Below are 23,327 nucleotides of genomic sequence, written 5' to 3'. Positions count from 1 at the left end.
GTGACCTCTCGACAAGTTTCACAGTTTGAATTGATGCATCAGTCAACAAGAAATCTATCTTTAGTAAATTTAAACAGAAGTAGTACTTACCCCAGCAGCTGAATTATCCGCAAAAGTAGCAATGTCGATAAGGATACAATGTATCTTTCTATTGTTTCTTTCTACTTGAAATTGACAGCACTCTCACTTAAAAGATTATTTCACAAGTTTCCACAAACCGAGAGAATGTGGGTATACTTTCACTAGAAAGGTACAGAGGTAACCTTCAGTTTTGTGAGTGAGCCTTGGTGCAGAGGGAGTATCTCTAACAGCAAGAATCTTGGTTTTTACACTGTAGGAGACCCTACCTGTCAGGGACTTTAAAATCGTTGAAAATATGGTTTCAGAGAAAATGAGCCTCGGTTTCACCGCACCGCTATCAACTACCAGAGGTGGGAACCTGACTCAGTTGTATCCTTAGCCTTTGGGGGCTTGTTTGGAATATGAACACACTGACCATTTTCTGGACTTTTAGCCCTTAGGTATTGAAACAGCCAAAGGGAAACTCAGTCATCAATAAAAAGAAGAATGCATTCTGCAGTCTTGTAAGCAATAATTCTCCATGAAGAGGCAGGTTACCTACATCAGAAACTGGAGGTCAAAGACAGACTCTTTTAAGTCACTTATGTCCCCTCATCTTAAACCTAGTTGAGAACATTCACTACAGTGAACCACTGTTACTTTGGGGAATAAGCCGAATCCCAGAAGGAGGTAAGGGTAGAAAAAAGGTTGAAAAGCACGGCAGAGAAAGGATACATTTTAGACATTTCCTTTACAGTTCTTCACACTCTAAAGGTGAAAACCCAAGCCTATATAGAAATCCCAACTCTATCACTACCCTTTACGTTGGAAGGTATAAAGAGCTATTTGTGGCTCCTTAGGGATCAGAGAATACTAAAGAGTTAGATTAAGAAAGTACCTAATATTTGACGGAGCAGAACACTTACCTGAGCATAAACTCTAAAGGGCACATAAACTCTAAAAGGCACAGTCAGAAACTGAATAGAAGGCCAAAGTCGGAACAGATATAAATATATCAATATGTAAAAGGGTAGACTAAACAGTCAAGAATATGTGGGAGTTATTTAATGAAACCTACTAGTCCAGCTGGAGTATTTCATGAGGAATAGCTAAAAGTAAAGGTAATTATTATGCTGTGATCTAACTTAGCAATTGGTCATTAAGATAATAATAATAATAATAAAAGGTATCTTTGCAGATGTTGTAGCCAATTTACTGGTAGTCTGCATACAAAATTTACAAGTAGCTTTTTTTCCTTTTTCTTTTCTTTTCTTTTCTTTTCTTGTTCTTCCTTCCTTCCTTCCTTTTCCTTCCTTCCTTCCTTCCTTCCTTCCTTCCTTCCTTCCTTCCTTTCTAGAAGGTATGAGTATTGCTAGTCACCACAGCGCAGTCTGAAGTCCCATCTTTTTTAATTTGATGAGTCACAGAACTCATTTGTGTTAACCAACGATGAGCTGGCCAATCTGTCTTTGCATCCTCAACATGAGAAATCCTGCCTGACTCAGGATCTGGTTTCACAAGAACCTTTTATTGGTCCCTCCAATTCAAGTCAATCCACACAGGTCTGCCTTGTTCCTACTGGCAATGAAATCCCAAAGAAAAAGTCAACCCATTTTAATACCTTAGGGTACCAAGAAATTTATATCAAAACTTCTTAAGCCATTTGACCTAAGGACAGATTCTGGGTAACATAACTTCTAACACAATGTCTGCCTTACACTCTACAGGCACTCGATAAACATTTGTACGCATTTGAATTAGCAGTAACACGAAATGTGAAGTCATACACTTAGCTCCTTAATATAACCAAATAATTTACAGCTGGTTATGTTCAGTAGGTAATAGAAACGGCTGTATGCTTTTAATCTAAAAACCAAGATAGTGTCCCACAGTGTGTTGACCCTTAAAAGAGTGATACTTTCCTCATCTAGTTCCCTGGGGCTAACCTACAGATCTTTTCATAGCAAACTAAGAAATAGCAGATTTTTTTTTTTTTTTTTTTTACGTGACATCTCAATTTTGTATCACACTTGGGCTGCACAGGCTGCACGAACCTTAGTCAATGCAGGCCATGCTTGGATTTAAAGTCCAAGGTGGGACACCAACTGGGCAAAACAGCTGCTATGGGGCTACAGATCTTCTGGAGGAAGGCAGGGGCGCGGGCGTGCGGTCCTACACCCATTATCTGTGAGGTCTACAACCCCTACGGTCTTTTACAGATTAAATAAATAATAAATGCAAACTCTTAGCTCTCATGGACCACATATTTAGAGGTACAGCCATCGGGTAAGAGTCTTCTAAGGGAGGAGATACAAATAAATATAAAACCCAGCGGTGAAGAGACAGCAGTGAGAGGCAGAAAGGCCTACCTCCTCAGGCAGATGCAGAATGGTGTGCTCTCCCGCACTGAAGCGCGACAGAGATTTATACGCAGCATTTGCTACAACGGGGTCCTAGACAGGGCACCAGAAAGACAAACAAAAGGAACAACATACATTACACATCACCTCTGGAGGAAGGAAGAAAATCTTCCCGCACCCATCTCAAAGTTCTAGAGTCAGTGCTTTGGAAAGGCTACTCAAGCCGTGCTTACTATGTCCCAACTAAAAACAGAGAGAAATCAGCATTGGGTAGAGAGGGCAGAAGCACTCAACTTTTATCCTAGTTTGGACAGTAAACAAAAAGTAACTCAAAATCGCGCAGGTCCCCTTGATGTGGAATGGAGTCTGATAGGTTGGAATTAGGTGGGGATTCTCCGGCTACTAACCGGGAAAGTTGGCCCGTGGGAATCTCAGCTCCTACACTCTTGAGTCCAGTATAACATCACAGAAGGACACCCTCTTCCCTGTACTCCTTGACTGGAAATGATGTCTAAAAAATGAACTGGACTTTCTGTTTGCTTGATGTGCTTATTGGTGGGGGAGGGGCAAATCAGGAAAGGGGAAGGGCCGTTAACAAAACATGGGACGACGACAGCAGTCTCTCTTCACATCTGTCAGCTTCACAAAGTAACACAAACTAATGAAGTGTACTTCACGACAAAAATGTATTAAGGGGCATAAATGGAGAATCTCTAAAACCCCAACTCATTAACGTCACAATTCTTTTAAGATCCTGAAGCCATCATTTCAAGTTAGGTACATGTTTTATTGCCAGAGTCTTATTTCACAGCTGTTTCTCAGCTTCGCTCCGTGTCACTGACACCCTTGCGACAGTACCTTGTTTTGAGTGTGGGTCCAGAGGAAGCTGAGGACTTGAACTTTAAAATTCTGAAAAACCAACAAACATCACAATAAAGTGTTAAGATGAAGACAAAACTGGGAGCAATCTGAATCAGCAAACAGTGAAAATGAAATCACTCAAAATTACACCACTTGTGATGGACTTAACCTGCACTTACCCATCATTCACACAGTGAACACAGGAAGGGATGCATCACGGAAACACATGGACATTTTACACACAGAATGTTAATATTATGAAATTTAGAAACCCAGCTATTTTTTGGCTGATGTCTCAAGTCCCACGCAGAACAAATCTCACTCTCCTCTTCCGTGTCCCTGATCCTCTACCCGGAAGGGACTTCTCCCTTCGCTGAGTGGCCACATGGCCCATGGCACACTTTAGCATCCTGTCCGCTTCTCTGTGTGTGTGGTTAACTCCCTACTAGATTCACACACTTTCGGACACTGACTTTCTTTTGCATTTCAAAAGCCTGGACCATAAACCCCAGAAAAGTAAAGGACATAAAGCCCAGTTCCTCAAATGACAAATATTTAATAAGTAATGAGCTCAAAAAGCCACTTATCTTCCAACATTGGCTCCACGTCTTCTTCATTTCCATCACATCTAACTTCTTGCCCTTCTAAGTCACAGAAGGTTCTTCTATACCTCCTTGTCTTTGTATAGTCTAATCCTTAGACTTCAGTGAGAAGCAACATTTTTTTAATTCTCTAGAAACCTAGTCTAATAGCACCAACTAAGTAAGGTTTCATTCAATTCCTTCTAGAATGTGAGTCACTTCCACCACCGTACTCTCGTAGCCCTCTGATTAAATATACTCATCAAATGTTATTATAATCATTATTGCTTATGTCCAACTCTTTTGCCAACTTTTGAGCTTTTAAAAAGCAGGGACTGACAATCTGGCATAATGGGGAAACAGTGGCTATAGAGCTAAATGTCCCAGGCTCAGACACCAGCCTTCGGTTAGAAACTACGTTATTCAAACTACTTATCTGGCATGTAGCAGGTACTCAATAAATATTTAATGAATGGATATACCTCTCAAAACCTCAGATTCCTTAGCTCTAAAATGAAAATAATACCTTCCTGTGAGATATTAGAACAAATTGGCATAAAGTAATGAGAAGAGTGCTGGGAATATAATGGGTACTTAAAAAGAATATCTATTATGTATTAGTATTTCTAAAGCCTAGGATAGTTTTACTAAGTATATTCTGAGTCAATGAATGGATGTACAAGCACTTAGCAAAGCCATTCAGAAAATACACTAATTGAAACATGGTCTCTATTTGCGACAAGCTTATAGTTTAATGGGGAAAATAATATATATACATATACATATACCTGTAGTATAAAACAGAAATAAATGTTCTTAGAACAGTATAAAGAACAGTATAAAGACTCAAGTCTATAGCAATAGACTCCTGCTTGCACAAAAATCTGCAAAAAAGGGGATGAATGAAACCAATTATTTTTTTTAAAGATTTTTAAATTAGGGATTTAAAAAAAAGCAATTCTGACAGACAGAAGAACGTGCACAAAGGAAAAGAAATGGAAATGTTTGGGGGCAGAAAAAAAACACTGCAAGCGGGTTAGTTTTCCTGGAGTGCAGGAGGCAGAAAGGTAGAGTGAGGCCAGATTCTAAAAGGCCTGACTAGTTAGGTATAGAGAGGCTGGATGCCATTCTAGGCAAACCCAAGATGCTGAGGTGACCGGGAAGAACAAAGCCCTAAGAAATGCTTTGGGAAAATTACATCCTAACTATAAGCAGTTCACAGAGAACACATGATTTAAACACAAATAGGGAGAGAGGAAAAGAGGGAAGGAGAAAGGATGGGACTGGGGGGTGAGAGAGGGGGAGATGGGGGAAAAGAGAGGAACAGGGAGAGACAGAAAGACAGGCAGAGCGAGACAGATGGACAGAAGTCTCTCTCCATATTGCTTGACTTCTGCTTCCAAGTGGACTATGGTTACTGAAGGGCCCCCCCTTACTGGGAGGAAACTGATGGAGAGCACGGCTCCAAAGCAGTCTGTGTGCGCAACAGAGGAACCTTAGTACTAACAGAAGCATGAAAATACATCAAAATAAGACACTGGTGGACAAGAATGTAAATTTGAAGAAGAAGAAAAAAAATTAAGTGTCCTCCCCCCCACACACACACCCCAAAAAATTTTTTACAGTCATTGATAAGCAAACATAAGAAACCAATACAAAAACCAGTTCATAAATTAACCTGTAATAAAATCTGAAGAACTCAAAGTACAAGCAATACAAAGGTATATGAGCTCAGTCTTGAAAACAGAAAATAAACACAACATGTCCTCACTTTGGCTTTTAGTCTTAACTCCTCATCGGTAGCCCAGCAGACTCTCAGACAACGTAAGTGTATGTATCATAACAGTCTCCATAACAAAGACTGTTGGTGAACTATACACTCTAGGAGTCTCAAATCGATTTTTTTATTACCCTAAAACAAAAACCCAAATATGAGAATAAACTCATCCTATATCGGTTCAATCATTCAGTAACTACTTACTGAATGTATGTTACGTGCCAGGCACTAAGCCAGGTACCGTAGCTTCGGAAGGACAAATGTGATTTTATTCGCTGTGCAGCATTAAGAAAGAGTAGAAGAAGTATTATCTTATAGTCCTGCCGTATCACGTAATCTAAAGCAGGTAAGGGACTATTATTGGATTCTTGTGGGGGAGGTAGTTTATCAAAGTCTGTGAAGCACTAAATCAAACAAAAAGTTCATGAAGATTTCAAGTGAAATCAATTGCTGCGCTTTAATGGAGAAAGAAAAAAGGTAAGCGTGAGAGGGACTATGGCTACAAAAGGGGACCCGTACATGAATTCACCACCCTCTCATTTCCCTCATTTCAGAAGAGAGAACACAGAAAATGTTACACAGAATATATGGCTCTTAGAGCAAAGCATCTTTCACCAAGCGTTTGAGTTCACTGCAACGATAAAAATCGAGCAGCTCAGAAAGTTATTTTCCTCTCCTAAGATAGACTGATTTTACAATCTTCCTCATCGTACAGATGTATACAGGAAATGTGAACTGACGTGTAAAAACAAATCTTTATGGGAAACCTAGAAGCAACACACAAATGACAATATGTCTACACCATGGGAGATTCTGCCCTGCCTTATTAAAGTCTTCGTGACATTTTTTGGGAACTAAAAACACTACTAAAATTTAAACTTTGGGCCTCAGAATTCCATTATTTTAGAAACCCTATTTTTAATATACTGACTTTTTATTGTACTTATGTATTTATTACATACTGACTTTTTAAAATCTTGGCTATATTCTCATAATAAAAATTTGATATCCTTTAGGTGAATAACCCTTAAAGACACAGAATTGATAAGGGTGGATACTCTCCTATTTCTGGCAGTCCATAAAGCTACCATGTCCTTAGAACAAAAAGTGTTAAAGGATTTTTGGCAAAGAAAGATTATGAATATCTTTTCCCCTAAGTTATTATAAAGCCCATGTCCTTCCAATGTAGAAAGAGAACATTTATTGACCTCCAAATGCGTACCTCATATTCAGCTGTATTGACTGTTAAGGAAGGAACGAGAGAAAACAGGTCGCTGAGGGTCTTCAAGATGAGAGGTCTCGTGTCGCAGCTGAGCTTTGGGGACAGCGCGTTCCAAGCGGAGCGAATGCAAACGACCTGGGAAGCAAACGAGAGCGTCAACGTCAATGCCTAACACAATCCCAACTGATAGGAGGCCATTAGTACAGAGCACTATCTTTCCTGAGAAAGGAAACCAGGAAAGAACAAGAACATTCCCAGAAGTGAAGACTTGATAAGGTATCACTCCTCACAAGAAAGGATTAAAACCAACGTAAACTGTGGTTGAAGAAGATCCAGCCTGAGCCACATGACAGCTTCTTTGCTAACCAAGGAAATAAAACTCTCCCCGCGCCCCCCCCCCACACGCATGCGTGCCCAGGAGCACACGTGAGTTAAATGAGCTAGTGTGTGGCTGAAGAGCCATTGTCTGAGGTCAGCTAATGTTAGAGCAGGTATCCGCAGCTTCTGTAGTTTCCCAGCTCTGCTAGAACTGCATCGGCCCTCACAAAATGGAGATGTTAGTAAATATAAATTGAACACCCTTAAGTCATCCTACAAACATTGAAAGGAGGCAGGAGAATAGCTGTATTATTTAAAATAATAATTTGAGCACCTGGCTGGCTCAGCTTGTAGAGTAAGCGACTCTTGAGGTGGGGGTCTTAAGTTCAAGCCCCAGGTTGGGCAGAGAGCTTACTGACTGACTGACTGACTAACTAACTAAGTAATTAAACCAACTAAACTAACTAACCTAATAAATAAAATACTTTAAAACTTTGCTTTAAAAGTCACTTCAGATTCTTTAAGAGGCTGTTAAATGATAAAATAAAACTACAGCCCAACAAAAATGTTATTTTTAACTCGACCCAATTTTCTAAACCAAGTGTTCTTAGTTCATTTCACTATCTGGTTTTCTGGAGATTCAAATGTCTTAAGTTCGATTCCAACTACAACAGATGATTTCTTCACTTAAAGATATTTTATTAAAATTTTAAACTCCAGGCAAGAAGAGTGCCAACATAGATCAATTAGACAGTTTAACAAGGATCAATCTTTCTAAAATACTCCCCATCTCTTCTCTTAAGCTTTAATTAACACACACAATTCATCTCTATCTACAAACATAAATTATTTAGGAAAAACGACATAAGGTAGTAAGTGAAAGGATGTCAAAGATAAATGAATAATATATACTTAAGAACATAGATTATGGAGAGGCTTAAAGAGGAGACCGCAGAAGGAATATCTCAGAACACTTGGATTTGACGCTTTTGCTCTTACTTTCATCTTTCCGTGAAACAGCAGAAAAACGTTCTTTGGCTTGGAACCCACTACAAATTCGGATCGAATTCACATTTACCAAGGGGAATACTGTGTGCCAGGCATGTCAGTAGGCACGTTTATACAAAGTAGCTCTAATATTACAAATCACTGATATTTGCAATCAAAAGATAAATTAATTCTTTCAAAGCTATCAATTCAACATCGAGTATATACCCAGAGTAGCATATAGTACTAAGAGGGACAATGGACTATAAAACATAATCGAACATCTCAAAGAATTTAGCACCTACTGAAAAGGAAGAGAATGTGTATAATTCTAAATTATCAGGAAATGCAAAGTATATGATTAGATTTTAAACTCTTTTCAATAGAAAAGAGTTTCAGGAGGAACTAGGGCGTAAAGTGCTGTCTGGGGGTGGGGGTCATCAGAGAAAACATCAAGAACCAGGAAGCCTAGAGATGGGACTGGAAGAAGGAATAGACAGAAATCAGGCAGACACTCCCTGAGCAAGTGGAAAGCGTAAGTCAAAACACAGAGAAAGCGAGTTGTAGGCACAAAACTGGTGTGAAAGTACCAGTGAGGAAACGCTGACAGATCAGAAAGGACCTAGGATCCCAAAATGAGTCTGAATCAGAATCAAAAAAGAAAAGGAAGGGGCGCCTGGGTGGCACAGCGGTTGGGCGTCTGCCTTCGGCTCAGGGCGTGATCCCGGAGTTCTGGGATCGAGCCCCACGTCAGGCTCCTCCGCTATGAGCCTGCTTCTTCCTCTCCCACTCCCCCTGCTTGTGTTCCCTCTCTCGCTGGCTGTCTCTGTCTCTGTCAAATAAATAAATAAAATCTTAAAAAAAAAAAAAAGAAAAGAAAAGAAAAGAAAAGAAAAGGAAGCCTCTAGTGGTTTCTGAACAATCGAAATTAAACAATCAAAATTAAAATGCTACTTTTGAAAGAATCTTCTGGGAGTCTTAGAGCCAAAGTCAAAGCAGTCACCCAACCTCACTAATTCCTATTTCTCATTGGTCTCCAACACATACAGCGTTGCAAACATTTTCCCCAAGTCTCACGCTCAGTGTGCTAACTGTCTGTGCTTTCTCTTCACTTGACAGGCCCGTCCGATTCCAGCTGAGGGGGTTTCAAGACCCAGTTCAAACCCCAATTCCACAATGAGGCTTTCTCTTACAATTCAAGCCCTCCTTTTATCCCTTTCTTTCCTCCACCTTCTAACACTTAATACTCTGCACCATCCAATTTAGCATTTAATTATATACTGTCTAGTATTATTCACCATTTTCGTGAACGTAAGTTGTCTCAAGTAGATATTAAGTTCTTTGAAGATAATGGTCATGTCTTATAGTTCTCATTCCACTCACCTTGCGTGGTAAGAAGCATAGAACAGATTCTCTGTACTTATCAACTACTCATGGGACTGGAAGCTGAGGAATGCTAAAGCGAAAAATGGGGAAATAAAAGAATTAAAAGAACCTGGAGAATGAATCTGGAAGGGAAAGGTTTTGCACCTAAAGACCTGGGTGAATAAAAAGTAACATTAAAAAAAGGAGGGAGGGGCGCCTGGGTGCCTCAGTTGGTTAAGCATCTGCCTTTGGCTCAGGTCATGATCTCAGGGTCCTGGGATCGAGCCCCACGTTGGGCTCCCTGCTCAGCAGGGAGCTTGCTTCTCCTTCTCCCTCTGCTCCTCCTCTCTGCTCTCTCTCAAATAAATAAATAAATTCTTTTAAAAAGTAGGGGGGGACTGGAAGAAGGAGCACATTTGTAGGAGATGGAGCTAGAGATGAGTCCCATTTGAGATATGTCTAATGTGAGTTGATGGGAAGACATCCAGAGAGAAAGATCCTGCAAGGAAAAGAAGAGTACTATAACTCAGATGTGAGGTTGGTCAACAACAGCCTTGTCGTTTGAGTGTCTCTAGCAGTCAAAATGCCAGGAGGAGGTAGGGCCTCACAGATGCTCTGATGCACGCTGCAGACGGACAAAGAGGCTGCCTGGCCGCCGATGACGCAAGTACAAAAAGGGCCTTGCCCTTTCCATGGGTGGTGGGTGGGCAGGAAGGCTACATCCTCCAAGTTTATTCAAGGGTTCACAGAACTTTTCTAAAAAAAAAGTCTACTTTCTAGAACGTTTGAAAGTGAAGGCCTGAAATGGGACTGTACATATGGACTATGAGAAGATATTTCAGAACCACAGCCAGGAACTGTGGCCTTACACAGAAGCAAGGTATACCTGCAGGGAGTATTTGCAAACCCAGGCTTGCCCGCATAATCAGAAGCAGTGAAGCCTCTAGTAAAGAGGGCTGCTTTCCCTGACCTTCCCAACCTGGGCTATTCTTCACACTACACCGCAGAGATCTCTTGACCCTGGGGGCTCCTTGAATGTAATCTATTACCATCTTGCTATATCCATCTCCTGGAACCCTGTGGAAGTGACCTGAACAATCTGTCGAATTATATCAGATTAGTAAGGTTCATGGTGCTGGCCTTTACTGGCTTGTTCTGCCTCTACTATTCATTACCCAATCACTTGTCTGTTTTCAGAAAACAAATCGACATCTGTCTCTAGGAATGTGATGGACCGCACCTGAAGTGACTGATAAAGAGGGAAATTCTGTTCTATACAGCTGAGCTGGAAAGGAAAAAAGGCAGGGGTGGGAATGGGGGTGGGGGGGTGTTAACTACCCAGTGCCAGAAACAAAGAGGCAAATAACTACACTGAGCGACTGTAAGAAAGTTGTCGGTTTCCATAACCTAACAGCTTGTGTTTCAATGTCCACAGGGAAAGAGGAGATACTGCCTTGAGCCCTGTAGAAGGCAGGGGGCTGGAACTGAGACCCTCACAAAACACCAGCACCCTCGGTGCGCCTGGGTGGCACAGGTGGTTAAGCGTCCAACTCTTGGTTTCAGCTCAGGTAGTGATCTCGGGGTCATGATCTCAGGATCATGTTCTCAGGGTCGTGAGATCAAGCCCTGCAATGGGCTCTGTGCTCAGTGGGGAGTATTCTTACGACTCTCTCTCCCTCTCCCTCTGGTCCCCCTACTTGTGCGTACTCTATCTCCCTCTCTCCCTCTAAAATAAATAAAATCTTAAAAAACAAAACAAAACAGCTCCCTTGAAAAGAGCTGAATCCTTAGTGTAATGGTTGGACTAAAAACCACTGAGCTGAGACACTAACATAAAAAACAGCAGTGAGCTAGGGGGCACCCGGATCACTCTCAAAGGGTATTCCTATAACACATAGCCCAAATGGCTCACAAAGAAAAATGAAATAAAATAAGCTCCTCTAAAAAGGAGTTCACAGTTAAAAAATTCTCAAAAACTATGGTACAGTCCAACGTGAAGGAATCAACAAAAACAAGAAACAGCAGGACTAAACATCTAAGACCTTCAGATAACACAACAGCAATACAAAAGTACTTGTAAGAATTAAAGATTTCAGACAAGGCATTTAATTACTAGTAAAAGAATATGGCATGATGGAAAAGAAGAAGCAAATGTGGAAAAGAACCAAATAAGATCTCCAGAAATGAAGAATATAATCACTGAAATTATTAACCCAACAGATAGGAAATTATCCTAAATATAGACCAGAGAGATTAGAGTTAATAAACCTAAAAAGAAATTCAAAGTCAGGGAGTATCAAAAAAGGTTGTCTTTCTTATGTTTATCAAGAGTTCTCAGAGGAGATTCATTTGAGAAGGGCCCTTAGAGAAGTGGCTGATTCCAGGACTGGACTAAGAAAAATATAAGTGAAGTCTAGAACATCTTACGGTGCCAGAAGTAAGGGAGTGTTCAAAAAAGGATGTAGACTTGTTGAAAGTACATAGGAGCCAATCTCAAAGTGCTCCCAATGGCCAAATAGAAACCCTTAAGTCCACAGAGGCATATATTGATAAATAAATAAGCAAATAAGAAAGAAGGAACAGCACTTCCTTACAGAAAAATTCCTACTGAAAAACGTAGAAGCAATGAAAGAAAGAAAAAAAATCACCATTAGACAAACACCACAGGAGTAATTGTCACAGGCAAGATCTGTGGATGGATGTTAAAATTAGTGGGCAAAGCATGAGGACAAACAGGACAACTGGATGGTCTCAACGTATCTCCTCCAAGAAATGGGTTAATTACAGAAGAAAGAACAGTAACTGTGATGTGGAGAAACCCATTAACCAAATGATTGAGGTTAACATCACCAAGTGATAAAGGTTGATATCACCAGTAATAAAACATATCAACACCATGTACTCCTGATATGATATGCTGAGAAATACTACTTCTGGAGTATTCTTGTCAAAAAATGCATAAGCTCCATCTACTCCCAAGGAAACACCTATACACCCAAATTGAAGGACACTTTACCAAAGACCTAACCAGGACCCTTTGAAAGGGTCAGCATCGCGCAGGTAGAGGAGACTGAGAAAGTGGCACAGATGGGAAGAACCAGGGAACATGACAACTCAGTGCAACATGAGACCCTGGATTGGATCCTGGAACAGAAAAAGGACTTCAGTGGGGAAACTATGAAGCCTGAATAAAGTCCGTAGTCCAGCTCATAGCATTATACCAATGTTAATTTCTTAGAGTTGATGACTGTCTTACAGTAATGACAGTAAGATGCTACATTAGGGAAAGCACAGTGAAAAATACACAAGAACTCTCTATACTATTTTTCTTCTTTTTTCTTTTCTTTTTTTTTTTTTTTACAACAGCTCTTTGGAGATATAATTCACATACAATTCACCTAAAGCATACAATTCAATGGTTTTCAGTATGATAACAAAGTTGTATGACCATTATCACAATCGATATGATCGTTCATCACTCATTTCCCCTCAGCCTACCCAATCCTAGGCAACCATAAATCTACTTTCTGTCTCTTTAACTTTGCTTTTTCTAGACCTTTCCTGTAAAGGAAATCATACAATATATGGTCTTCTGTTATTGGCTTCTTTCAATCAGTACATTGCTTTTAAGGTTCATCCTTGATATAGTAGGTATTGGTACTTAAGTCTTTTTTGTTGCTAAATAATATGCCATTCTATGTATATGCCTCTCTCTACTATTTTTTGAAACCTTTCTGTAGCTTTAAAGTTATTTCAAAATAAAAGGATAAAAAATAGGAACAGAAAAAAAAAGAACTACTTAAAGAAATAATGGCTAAGAATTTCCAAAGTCCAGGGGCGCCTGGGTGGCACAGCGGTTAAGCGTCTGCCTTCGGCTCAGGGCGTGATCCTGGCGTTATGGGATCGAGCCCCACATCAGGCTCCTCCGCTAGGAGCCTGCTTCTTCCTCTCCCACTCCCCCTGCTTGTGTTCCCTCTCTCGCTGGCTGTCTCTCTCTGTCAAATAAATAAATAAAATCTTTAAAAAAAAAAAAAAGAAAAGAATTTCCAAAGTCCATGAAAGACATTAATTCTCTAAATCATCAGCAAGGAAAATAAAAATAAGCTTACATCTATATACATTATAAGATGGCTGTTTAGCACCAAAGGCAAAGAGATAACCTTCAAAGCCGAACGTGGAAAAAAAAAGAGACTATCAAAAAATAGAGACTGTCGGGGACTCCTGGGTGGCTCAGTCGGTTAAGCATCTGCCTTTGGCTCAGGTCATGATCCCAGGGTTCTGGGATCCAGTCCTGCATCAGGCTCCTTGCGCAGCGGGGAGCTTGCTTCTCTCTCTGCCTACCTCTCCCCCTGCTTGTGCGCTCTCTCTCTCCCTCTGACAAGTAAATAAAATTTTATTTAAAAAAATTTTTTTTTTAAAATAGAGACTGTCTGTAAAGGAACAATTTAGAATAACAACAGTCTTCAAAATTAACAAGACCAGCGACCATGCAGTAACATCTTAAAGGTCTGAGGAAACTATCAGCCTGTAATACTGAATTCACAATACTGAATTCACTAGTAAGGGCAAAAGAAACAAGAATATATGAATTAAATTAAATAGATGGAACACCTAGGCATTAAGCACATTACAGCATATGAATATTTATGTACAAATTACTCAGAACACGTTGCTCAGTTTGTCTATGAGTTTTACAGAATACATCTCATTCTAAGCGCTTCCATTATGCGTATTTTATTGCCACTTGTGTTTCTCAGGGAGAAGGATACTTTCATCCTCTCATTGTTCCCCCAGAATCTTAGCAACACTAAACAGCACAGAGTAAGAAGGCCCTGGGCAGCGTGGTACACTCGAAAGAGCGCATGATTGGAGTCAAAACCCCAGGCTCTCTCATTTGGTAGCTGAGTGACTCTGGCAAAATCATTAATCTCCTTCAATCTGTTTCCCCAGCTGCAAAACGGAAATAATAGTAGCAACACCTGCTTTTATGTAGCACAAGGTTAACAGCGAAGGCAACGTTGGGACGATTGTATGCAAACGTGCTTCGTACACTGTGAAAGATAGTTATTGCTGTTATAACCAATGGGAAAAAATCATGAATCCCCAAAGAATCAAAGCCTCTGCTTCTAATTCTTGTGCCATAAGAATGACTTTGTTCCTTCACAGGGGAACAGAAAGCTATCTTCTAATTTTACTTCCAAAAGCTATTTCTAGAAATTCCTGGGAACAGCCTACTCCTTTTGTCCTGATTCTTTACTCCAACAGACGGAAAGCTTTATAAAACAAAACAAAACCAAAAACCTTCAGGCAATGAAAACTGCCTTATTTGACCTTTTCATAATGAAGGTAAAAGAAACTGCCTTCATAATTAAAGGACTCAAGTCATCATCAGGCGGTGAAGTCCTCTTGAGCTAATTCAGCACACACGATTCATAAAACAGGATGCTTCTATTACAAAAAATCCAAGAATGGGAGATAAGAGGGAGTTTAAGCAGACACAATCAATGGGGCAGAAACAATGAGAAAAATAACACCCTTTCTTACTCTAATAATACGGGGTTAAAGGTTATAAGTATAAAAAAAATGACTAGCACAGGTTTATTTAAGTAATTTTACAGTCCTTTCATGCCTGAGGCTAGTTGATGACCAAGGCAGTGTCAGAGAAAATAACAGAAATACCGAGTTGCCTTTTTAAAAGTCCTTGATAATCTAAAGGACAGTAATTCCAATGACTGTCTCTTCCGGGTGCTCAGTGTCTGTCCTGTTCATGGCACATAGTGTAGAAGCACATATCTGAATTCCAAACTGTGGCTCAGTAAATCAAAAATATTTGTACTCGATGTGGTAAGGCTGCCCTCATATCAACAATGCCTAACCTCTCTAATGCCGTCTCTGAAAGAGGGACTACAGAGACCTTTCACATTATTCCGCACTTCTGGAAAACTGGCAGTTTGTAGTGCAGACGGATAATTCAACAGAGAAGCATTTCTTAAACAGACTGATCTAGATTATCAAACCGCCCAGGGGACTCGCTCCTCAGCGGCCAGGGATTTTAAGTTTCTCTTTTATTCCCCCATGTGAGAAGTTGCAGCTGCCCCAGCTACCTCCCCTTGGGAACAGTATCTTCCGATGCAAACGCCATTGATTTCTCGGCAGGAACAGAAAGAACGACACACAGAGCTCCCCGAAGGGATGCTCACTTTTCCGTTTTGCTAGATTCTGTCCGGATTAATTATCTACTTCATGTTGGACATTCTTCCGGCAAGAACGAGCAAACTCACAGTTAAGAATACGTCAGAAATCTCCTTTGATAACAAAATGATTAGTGCTTTATTCAGCCCCCCCCCCCAATAACCAGAGGGAATCTTTTCTTTTTTTTTTTTAAAAGGTCAGTCCTTCCATTGTTAAGATAAATGGAGGTTTCGATCTCAAGGTAGTAAAAAAACAAACAAACAGAAATTCAATCAAAATAGCTTAAAAAAAAACCACCAAATTGCTAAAAAGTTGATCACCAGATACAGAACTGAAAGCAAATATCTTCCGGCAGCAAGAGTAAAATATCCCCCATCTAAATTTTAAAATGGGCTAAAGGGACTAATATGAGTGCACTGTAGAAAGAGCTTGAGAAATAGTTCAGTGCCATTACATACTGAAAAATCAACATGGTAGGCATCAAAAATAATGGATGAATTAAGCAGTCACTACAGAGGCTCTAAAAACACTTCACAGAACAATTCTAAATGGCACAGATGAAGCTTTTAGAAATACCTACCGAGTTTAGTCCCCTTTACAATGATGGAGTTCCGTGAAAACATTTCTGAATAACCAATGTTGCCATTACTGAAATGTAACCTGATTACATGTTCACTGAAAATGACTCTTCTATCCTCCCCCACCCACTCTATTTATCCAGATTTGAGGATAACCCGACTCACGAATTCCTTGTGGGTAACAAGAGTGAAGATCAGTCTTATGTGTGTGAATAACTCAAAAAAATTCATCTACAACTTCCTGATAACAAGGAAGACACGTGGGACCCCTTCCCAAAGAAACAAACAAGCCCCTGTTTAATGAAAACTAAAGGCAAAAGCCGTAATCTACAAGTGTGTGAGTGTGTGTGTGTGTGTGTGTGAGAGAGAGAGAGAGAGAGAGAGAGGGAATTTTAGCAGGCCTTCTTTAGGAATTATTCTTTCGTGCAAAAAAGCCACTGGTTTACAACGAAAATGGTTCCCCTTCACAAGGTTTTAACAGGTATAAACCGTTTTTCCTTCCCGACAAAGGCAGGAGCTAGTACACGGCTTGGCACTCCCCTCAAACAAACGTGCTGAACAAATGAAGGCTGTGAACTGGCCCAGCACCAGCTAGAACAGGGCTGGAGATTTTCCTGCCAAGCGCCAGAGAGTCCACGTTTTAGGCGCTGAGGACCACACATTCTGTCACTAACCACCCAACTCTGCCGCTGTGTCACGAGAGCAGCTGATGAGGAAAACAGCATTTACATACTGCAAACGGGGATCATCAGCACACAGAAGAGGTAGGAAAGAAAACCAGAACACACCCAAACATCAGAAATGGCACGACTCGTGCGGAAGGGAGGAATGGTGACTTAATTAAGAAATGCTTCCTTAAAATCAGTATGCCGAACTGTCCCTTTGTTTGATGCCCTGGAGGTTTTACACCTCAGAAAATGACCGAAGAAATATTTACAGTAAGTAGAAATATGCCATCCCTCTGTACAGTGGAGAGGGGGCCGTTCTGGAGAGTCGGAAAAGGAGACACAGCATGATTTCAGGCAGAGAAGTGCTAGGGAGGAGTATATGGGGACGCGGGGACGGTGAAGACCTGCCAATGTCCTCATGCCAAACTACCCACGTTGGCCTCTCCCCCAGAACGCCTTCCCGCTCCTCGTGTGGCCCTCGTGCGCTGCAGCGTGAATGAACTCCTCACTGCAGAGTGTAGGTGCCAGTCCCTGGGCCCCGGTCTCCGGAGAGACAGCAAATCGAGACCACCCCTCGGCAAGCACCAAGGAGTTCAAGAATTGAAATTATATGTGAGGACTCCACGAGTCTAAATGAGCTATTAATGTCTTCTTAAATTATTCTCAGCAGTCTGTTTTGCCATGGAATAATCATACCAGAAAATCCAGGAAAACATCAGGACTCCAGCAATGGTAAAGGGACTTTTCGAGAAAAGCAGCTACAATTGCTGGGGGAGAGCAGATAGACTGGTGATTTTCAAGAGTCCACCTGCCACGGGAAAGAATATTGAGACAATGAGGAAACAAAGGGCGCAGCAAGAAAGTGTAGAGGCCACATTTAGGCAAATAGGCTTGAGCGATGGAATGTAGAAAGGACCACAGCGATCCCCAGGCTGATACAGCTGGGCCCATCGGGGACCCACCTCAAAACAGCCACTGGCCCCAACTGACCAATGGCTACTTACACCCAGGCACAGCTGTCAAAAAGGGGAAAATGACAAACGTCACCACACCTCATCTTCCCTCTTTATTTTATTTTTTTCAAGATTTTATTTATTTGAGAAAGAGCGAGAGAGAGAGCATGAGCGAGGGACAGGAGCAGTGGAAGAGGGAGAAGCAGGCTCCCCGAGGAGCAGGGAGCCCACCAGGACTCGATCCCAGAACCCTGGGATCATGACCTGAGCCGAAGGCAGATGCTTAACCCACTGAGCCACCCAGCGCCCCGCTCATCTTTCCTCTTTAAAAACAGCCCCTGCCCACTGCCTCATTACAGTCTCTTCTCTACTGTCCTGCCCACAGCTCCCGGGCAGTGTGTTCGATAAACTTCTACCTCCTTTGTTCTGCCACGGGGGAATTCTTTCACCTCCCGCACCATCGCCCCCCTGATCGTCACCACACATTTGGGAGCCCCCATCCATTGACAGACTCCCCATTTAGACATCACAGAAATGTCAACAGAACAGGAGAACCAAGAAAGGATGGGGCCGTGGAGTCCAGGAGAGGAGGGAGAGGGTTGTAAGAAAAACCAAAAAAAAAAAAAAAAAAAAAAAAAAGGAGCTTTCTGTGGCATTTTACACTCAAGAGAAGGTAAAGGAGTATGGGATGAGTCCTTTGGCTTTGCCAGGAATAAAGTCTTTTTAAAGTTTTCCATCCAAATGGAAAATTAAACCACTTTCTGTTTAAGCCTCCTGTTTATTATTAAAAAATTAGGAATACAGGGACGCCTAGGTGGCTCAGTCGGTTAAGCAGCTGCCTTCAGCTCAGGTCATGATCCGGAGGTCCTGGGGTCAAGCCCCACATCGGGCTCTCTGTTCAGTGGGGAGTTTACTTCCCCCTCACCCTCTGCTCCTCCCCCTGGTTCATGCTGTCTCTCAAATAAATAAATAAAAATCTTTTTTTAAAAATTAAGAATATAGAAATGTAATGCTAACCCCCCAAATTCTTCTCAAACCTAAGTGTCCATTTGCATCAGAAATGTACATCTGCTAAATAATAAAGAAAGATTAAGACACAAAAAACAGTGATCACAGTGTGGTTTACAATATGGGGAAAAAAAATCGAAACTAAACAGTAAATAATTTAAGTATCCCACAACAGGAAATTCATTATGTTACAGCCATGTGCTCATTCAAATCCATGTCTGAAGTAGATTACCACCATGACTTGGTAAACTGCTAGCCGAAAGAACACATTACAAAAGAACACCTAACACATCCTGCCAACATAGTATGATCTCTTTTTCGTTCTATACCTGTGGTTTAGAGGTGATTTTTAATCTTTTCCTCGGTTATAACTTATGACTCTCCTACTATATACATATAATAGTTGAGTCATATTTTAAGGAAATATATATCCATTTTATGCATTTGAGCCTGAATCATTTTTCTACAGTTAAAATTAATTTGATTCTCCCATTTCCCTATAGCTTAAAGATTAAAAAAAAAAAAAAAAGATTTATTTTCATATGATACCCCAAATTAGTGTATTTTAAAAATGACATTTGGCAAAGTGATCATTCTTTGGTAAGAAGTGAGATTTATGTTTCTTCCTTCCACCTACCTAAATTAATATTTTATAGGGAAATCCGAAAGTTGACTATAGCTGTTCTTACTCTACAAAATGGAGTCAAACATCTCCCACCACACCTGGGAAACCTAATATAATATAATATAATTCCAAAGGTTTCCTTAAACCCCCTCATTGCAGGAGGACTGCTCCCCCCTCCCACGAAGCATCAGCCAGGAATTCACAGCTATTCCCGCCACATCAAATAAATATATGGCTGGTGATAACTCTACAACCTATAAACACATGCCAGGAAAATAATACTGCACAAAGCTGGGAAAATTCTGAGCAGATGGACTAAAGAGCTTCCTGGAGGGTCTCAAAGGAAATAATAGCCAGGGGCACCGTAGGAGTTCAGATCCCACACGCTACAACATGGATGAACCTTGAAAACATTCTGCTGTGCGAAGGAAGCCGGTCAAACACCACACACTGTAGGACTCCATTTATACGAAACAGAAAACGGGCAACTCTGTAGAGACAGGAAGTAGATTAGCGGTTGTATAGGACTGGGGACAGGGGAGGGACAGGGACACTGTGGGGCTGACAGCGCAAGGGTACAAAGTTTCTTTCCGGGTTGATGAAAATGTCCTAAACTTGACCACGGTGATGGCTGCCCACATCTCTGACTATACTAAGCACCATCAAATTATGAACCTTACATGGGTAGACTGTACTGTGTGTGAATTTTATCTCAGAAAAAAAAAAAGTTTAGATTTAGTGTGGTCCTGCTTACACCAGGGGAACAAGGACTTTGCTGTCTGCCAGCTCTAGGTGCAAACCTGGCCTCTGCCACTAAGCAGCCATGTTAACCAGCTTCTTCATCTGCAAAATGCAGGACAGTGCTTGTGTTGGGCAGGATTCTCTAGACAAACAGAACCAACAGGAGAGGACAGACAGACACACAGATAGATAGATAGATAGATAGATAGATAGACCGACCGACGACAGAGATTTACCACAATCTGCTGTCAGCAACCTGACGAACTAGGAAAGCTGGTGGTACAATTCAGTCCGAGGCCATAGGTCTGAGAACCAGGGAGCCAATGATGTCCCAGGATAGGAGACCAGGGCTGTCCCAGTTTAGGAAGAGAATTTGTCAGTTCTCTGCCTTTCTGTTGCCCTCCCAGCCCTCCAGGAATTGGACGCCACCGCCAGGGCTCACAGATCCAAGAGGGAGGATCCCTTTTGTCAGTCTACCGATTCAAATGCTAATCTTTACCAGAACCGCCCTCACAGACACACCCCAAAATAATGTTTTACCAGTTATCTGGACATCCCATACATCAGTCAAATTAACACATAAAATTAACCATCACAGCATGAATACCAACCTCACAAGGTTACAATGATGCTTTTTATAAAAAGACTTAGGATAGTACTGGGCAAGGGGGAGGTGCTCAACCAACGTTTACTTTTGGCGTCAGTATTAATATTATAATCTGGGGGCACCAGGCTGACTCAGTCAGTAGAGCAGGCGACTCTTGATGTCAGGGTTGTAAGTTCGAGCCCCATGTCAGGTGTAGAGATTACTTAAAAATAAAATGTTAAAAAAAAAAAGATTATATTCCGGTTTTAACTCTAACTTGGGTAATTTTCCAAGGTAGGAATTGTCTATTAGACCACTGCCCATTTTCAAGCACTGGGCTGACCGTGCTTCATCAGAATTCCACTTCCACGCTCATCACTCTCCTTTCTACTTATTCAACACCTTTTCTGGGTCTGACCAGGAGGGATGCATAGGGTGTTCACTGGGCACCTGCTTCATCCAACCGCGCTCACCACACAGCTCCCACCCTACTGTTCGGAGAACGCTTCCACGCAGAGTGGAAGAAGTCAAGAGATTTTAAAAGCTCCCGTCTCTCCTTCTCGCTCTTTTCTCCTCGCTCTTTCGTAGTAGACTTTTGGCGGCTCGCGTGCGGGCTGAAGCTAACAGCCCCACGGAAGGAGAGGAACACCAGGAAGTTGACTGTTTCCCCCTGGGTTGGTTTGACTTTTACGTGTGACGGAAGGGAAACAAAGGAGATGTGGAAGTATCTTGGGGCTCTCCGCAGCCTAAGCTCCAGGCGAGGGGGAGGAGGTAAGCCTGGCCAGAACCTCCACAGGCGTGAGTGTGCCCTTCTCTGCCGTGGCTTCTGAGTTTCGATCCTCAGAAACCTAGTGTCAACACAAATATCTAGACGGGCCACATGAGGCTGCGGGGAGAGCACCCAACACAATCGCTGAACAGCCACATCCTAGCCTGAAGTCCCAGAGAGCAACCCAGAAGTGTCTGCTTGACTGTAGAAGGCTTGGAGGCCTTCACACTATTCTTTCCCACAACCCTACAAGAAAGTAAATGTCAATGTGGAATTTTCACTGCAGTAATAATAATAATGTTCGATAATAATAATGTTCGTGTTCTCATTTATTACAATGTATCATATACTTTATTCTCAGCTGTCATCAAATCATGCCTACCTCTGTGAGCAGTTGCAAAAGGATCACATTTAGTATGTGACTAAAGGAAGAAAAAATTTTAAGTTACCATGGTCATCCATGTTTCCCAAAGTCAATAAAGATATATGTGAAAAATTCATATCCCATGCAGAAAAAAGTATAGGCAAAGCAACACTCCCATATAATCCAAGTCGGAGTTCAAAAGGGAGAAATCTTTATGGATGGTAATATATACCCTTGGGCTAGCAATTCCATTTCTAAAAACTTATTCTAAGGAAATAATTAGAGATATATGTTAAGGTTTAGCTCTAAGGATGATTATCACAGCTCTGAATACGAGAGTAAAAAACCAGAAACAAACAAAATACCCGTCAATCAAAGATTGGTAAAAGTATGATACATGCGGGGCTCCTGGGTGGCGCAGTCATTAAGAGTCTGCCTTCAGCTCAGGGCATGATCCCGGCGTTCTGGGATCGAGCCCCACATCAGGCTCCTCTGCTGGGAGCCTGTTTCTTCCTCTCCCACTTCCCCTGCTTGTGTTCCCTCTCTCGCTGGCTCTCTCTCTCTCTGTCAAATAAATAAATAAAATCTTAAAAAAAAAAAAGTATGATACATGCAATGCACAATAAAATACTATGTTGCCATTAAATTATGTGTATACATATTGCCAAAAAGAGATGTACACAATATATCAAGAAAAATCAGGTTATACTAAATAGTATGCTCAATACACTCTCATTTTTTAAAGTATCTGTAGGTATACACCCATACACATATATAAAAAGGCACAAAATTATATATGGCAAGTTGTTTAAATTAGATTTATCTCTATATAGTAAAATATAATATATATATATAGTAAAATTACAGACTCTTTGTTTCACATTTTGCATATCTGTATTTTCTGATTTTTGAGCAACAAACACTCCATGTAATAAAAAAATACTTTAAAAAACTCAATATACATATTCCGAAAAGGAAAAATTCAATGAGATAATGGAATAGAATGTGAAATCATAACTTTCCTGGAAAATTCAGAATGTCTCCTCAGCAAACTGACATTCAAATCTCATAAGAGGCCAACCTCTCTGTTAAGAACTAGGAGTAGAGAGAAATAAAAAGAGCTTATTACCTCCCCAAAGTAGCTCACAGGAGCACAAACATGGGAAGCAAATATTTACAGTCAGTTACAATGCTCAAATAGAAAGGGATGCTTTGGGGCAAAGAGAAGACACAAACCTAAGGGAAAAGGAAATTTCATAATGGAGAAACAGAAACCAATCATTTATCTTCATAATTAACCAGGGAAGATCTC

The 23,327-nt window shown here is 41.1% G+C and overlaps 1 protein-coding gene across 5 annotated transcripts in view; it reads right to left on the bottom strand.

Annotated features, from left to right (window-relative positions):
- The window catches only part of FOCAD (focadhesin), a 297,831-nt gene that overhangs the window by 109,955 nt on the left and 164,549 nt on the right, over nucleotides 1–23,327 (bottom strand). For all 5 annotated transcript variants that reach the window (XM_026506454.4, XM_048223032.2, XM_044386894.3 and 2 more), the window contains 3 exons: nucleotides 6,862–6,996; nucleotides 3,279–3,329; nucleotides 2,430–2,513 (listed from right to left, as the gene is read on the bottom strand). In XM_026506454.4, coding sequence (XP_026362239.2) covers nucleotides 2,430–2,513; nucleotides 3,279–3,329; nucleotides 6,862–6,996 — 270 coding nt within the window. The remainder of the gene's footprint in view (nucleotides 1–2,429; nucleotides 2,514–3,278; nucleotides 3,330–6,861; nucleotides 6,997–23,327) is intronic.

The sequence above is a fragment of the Ursus arctos genome, unplaced genomic scaffold (genome assembly GCF_023065955.2).
Source record: "Ursus arctos isolate Adak ecotype North America unplaced genomic scaffold, UrsArc2.0 scaffold_18, whole genome shotgun sequence".
Taxonomy (NCBI): Eukaryota; Metazoa; Chordata; class Mammalia; order Carnivora; family Ursidae; genus Ursus; species Ursus arctos.
The sequence above is the reverse complement of the archived record's forward strand: the minus strand, read 5'-3'. Positions and strand labels throughout refer to the sequence as shown.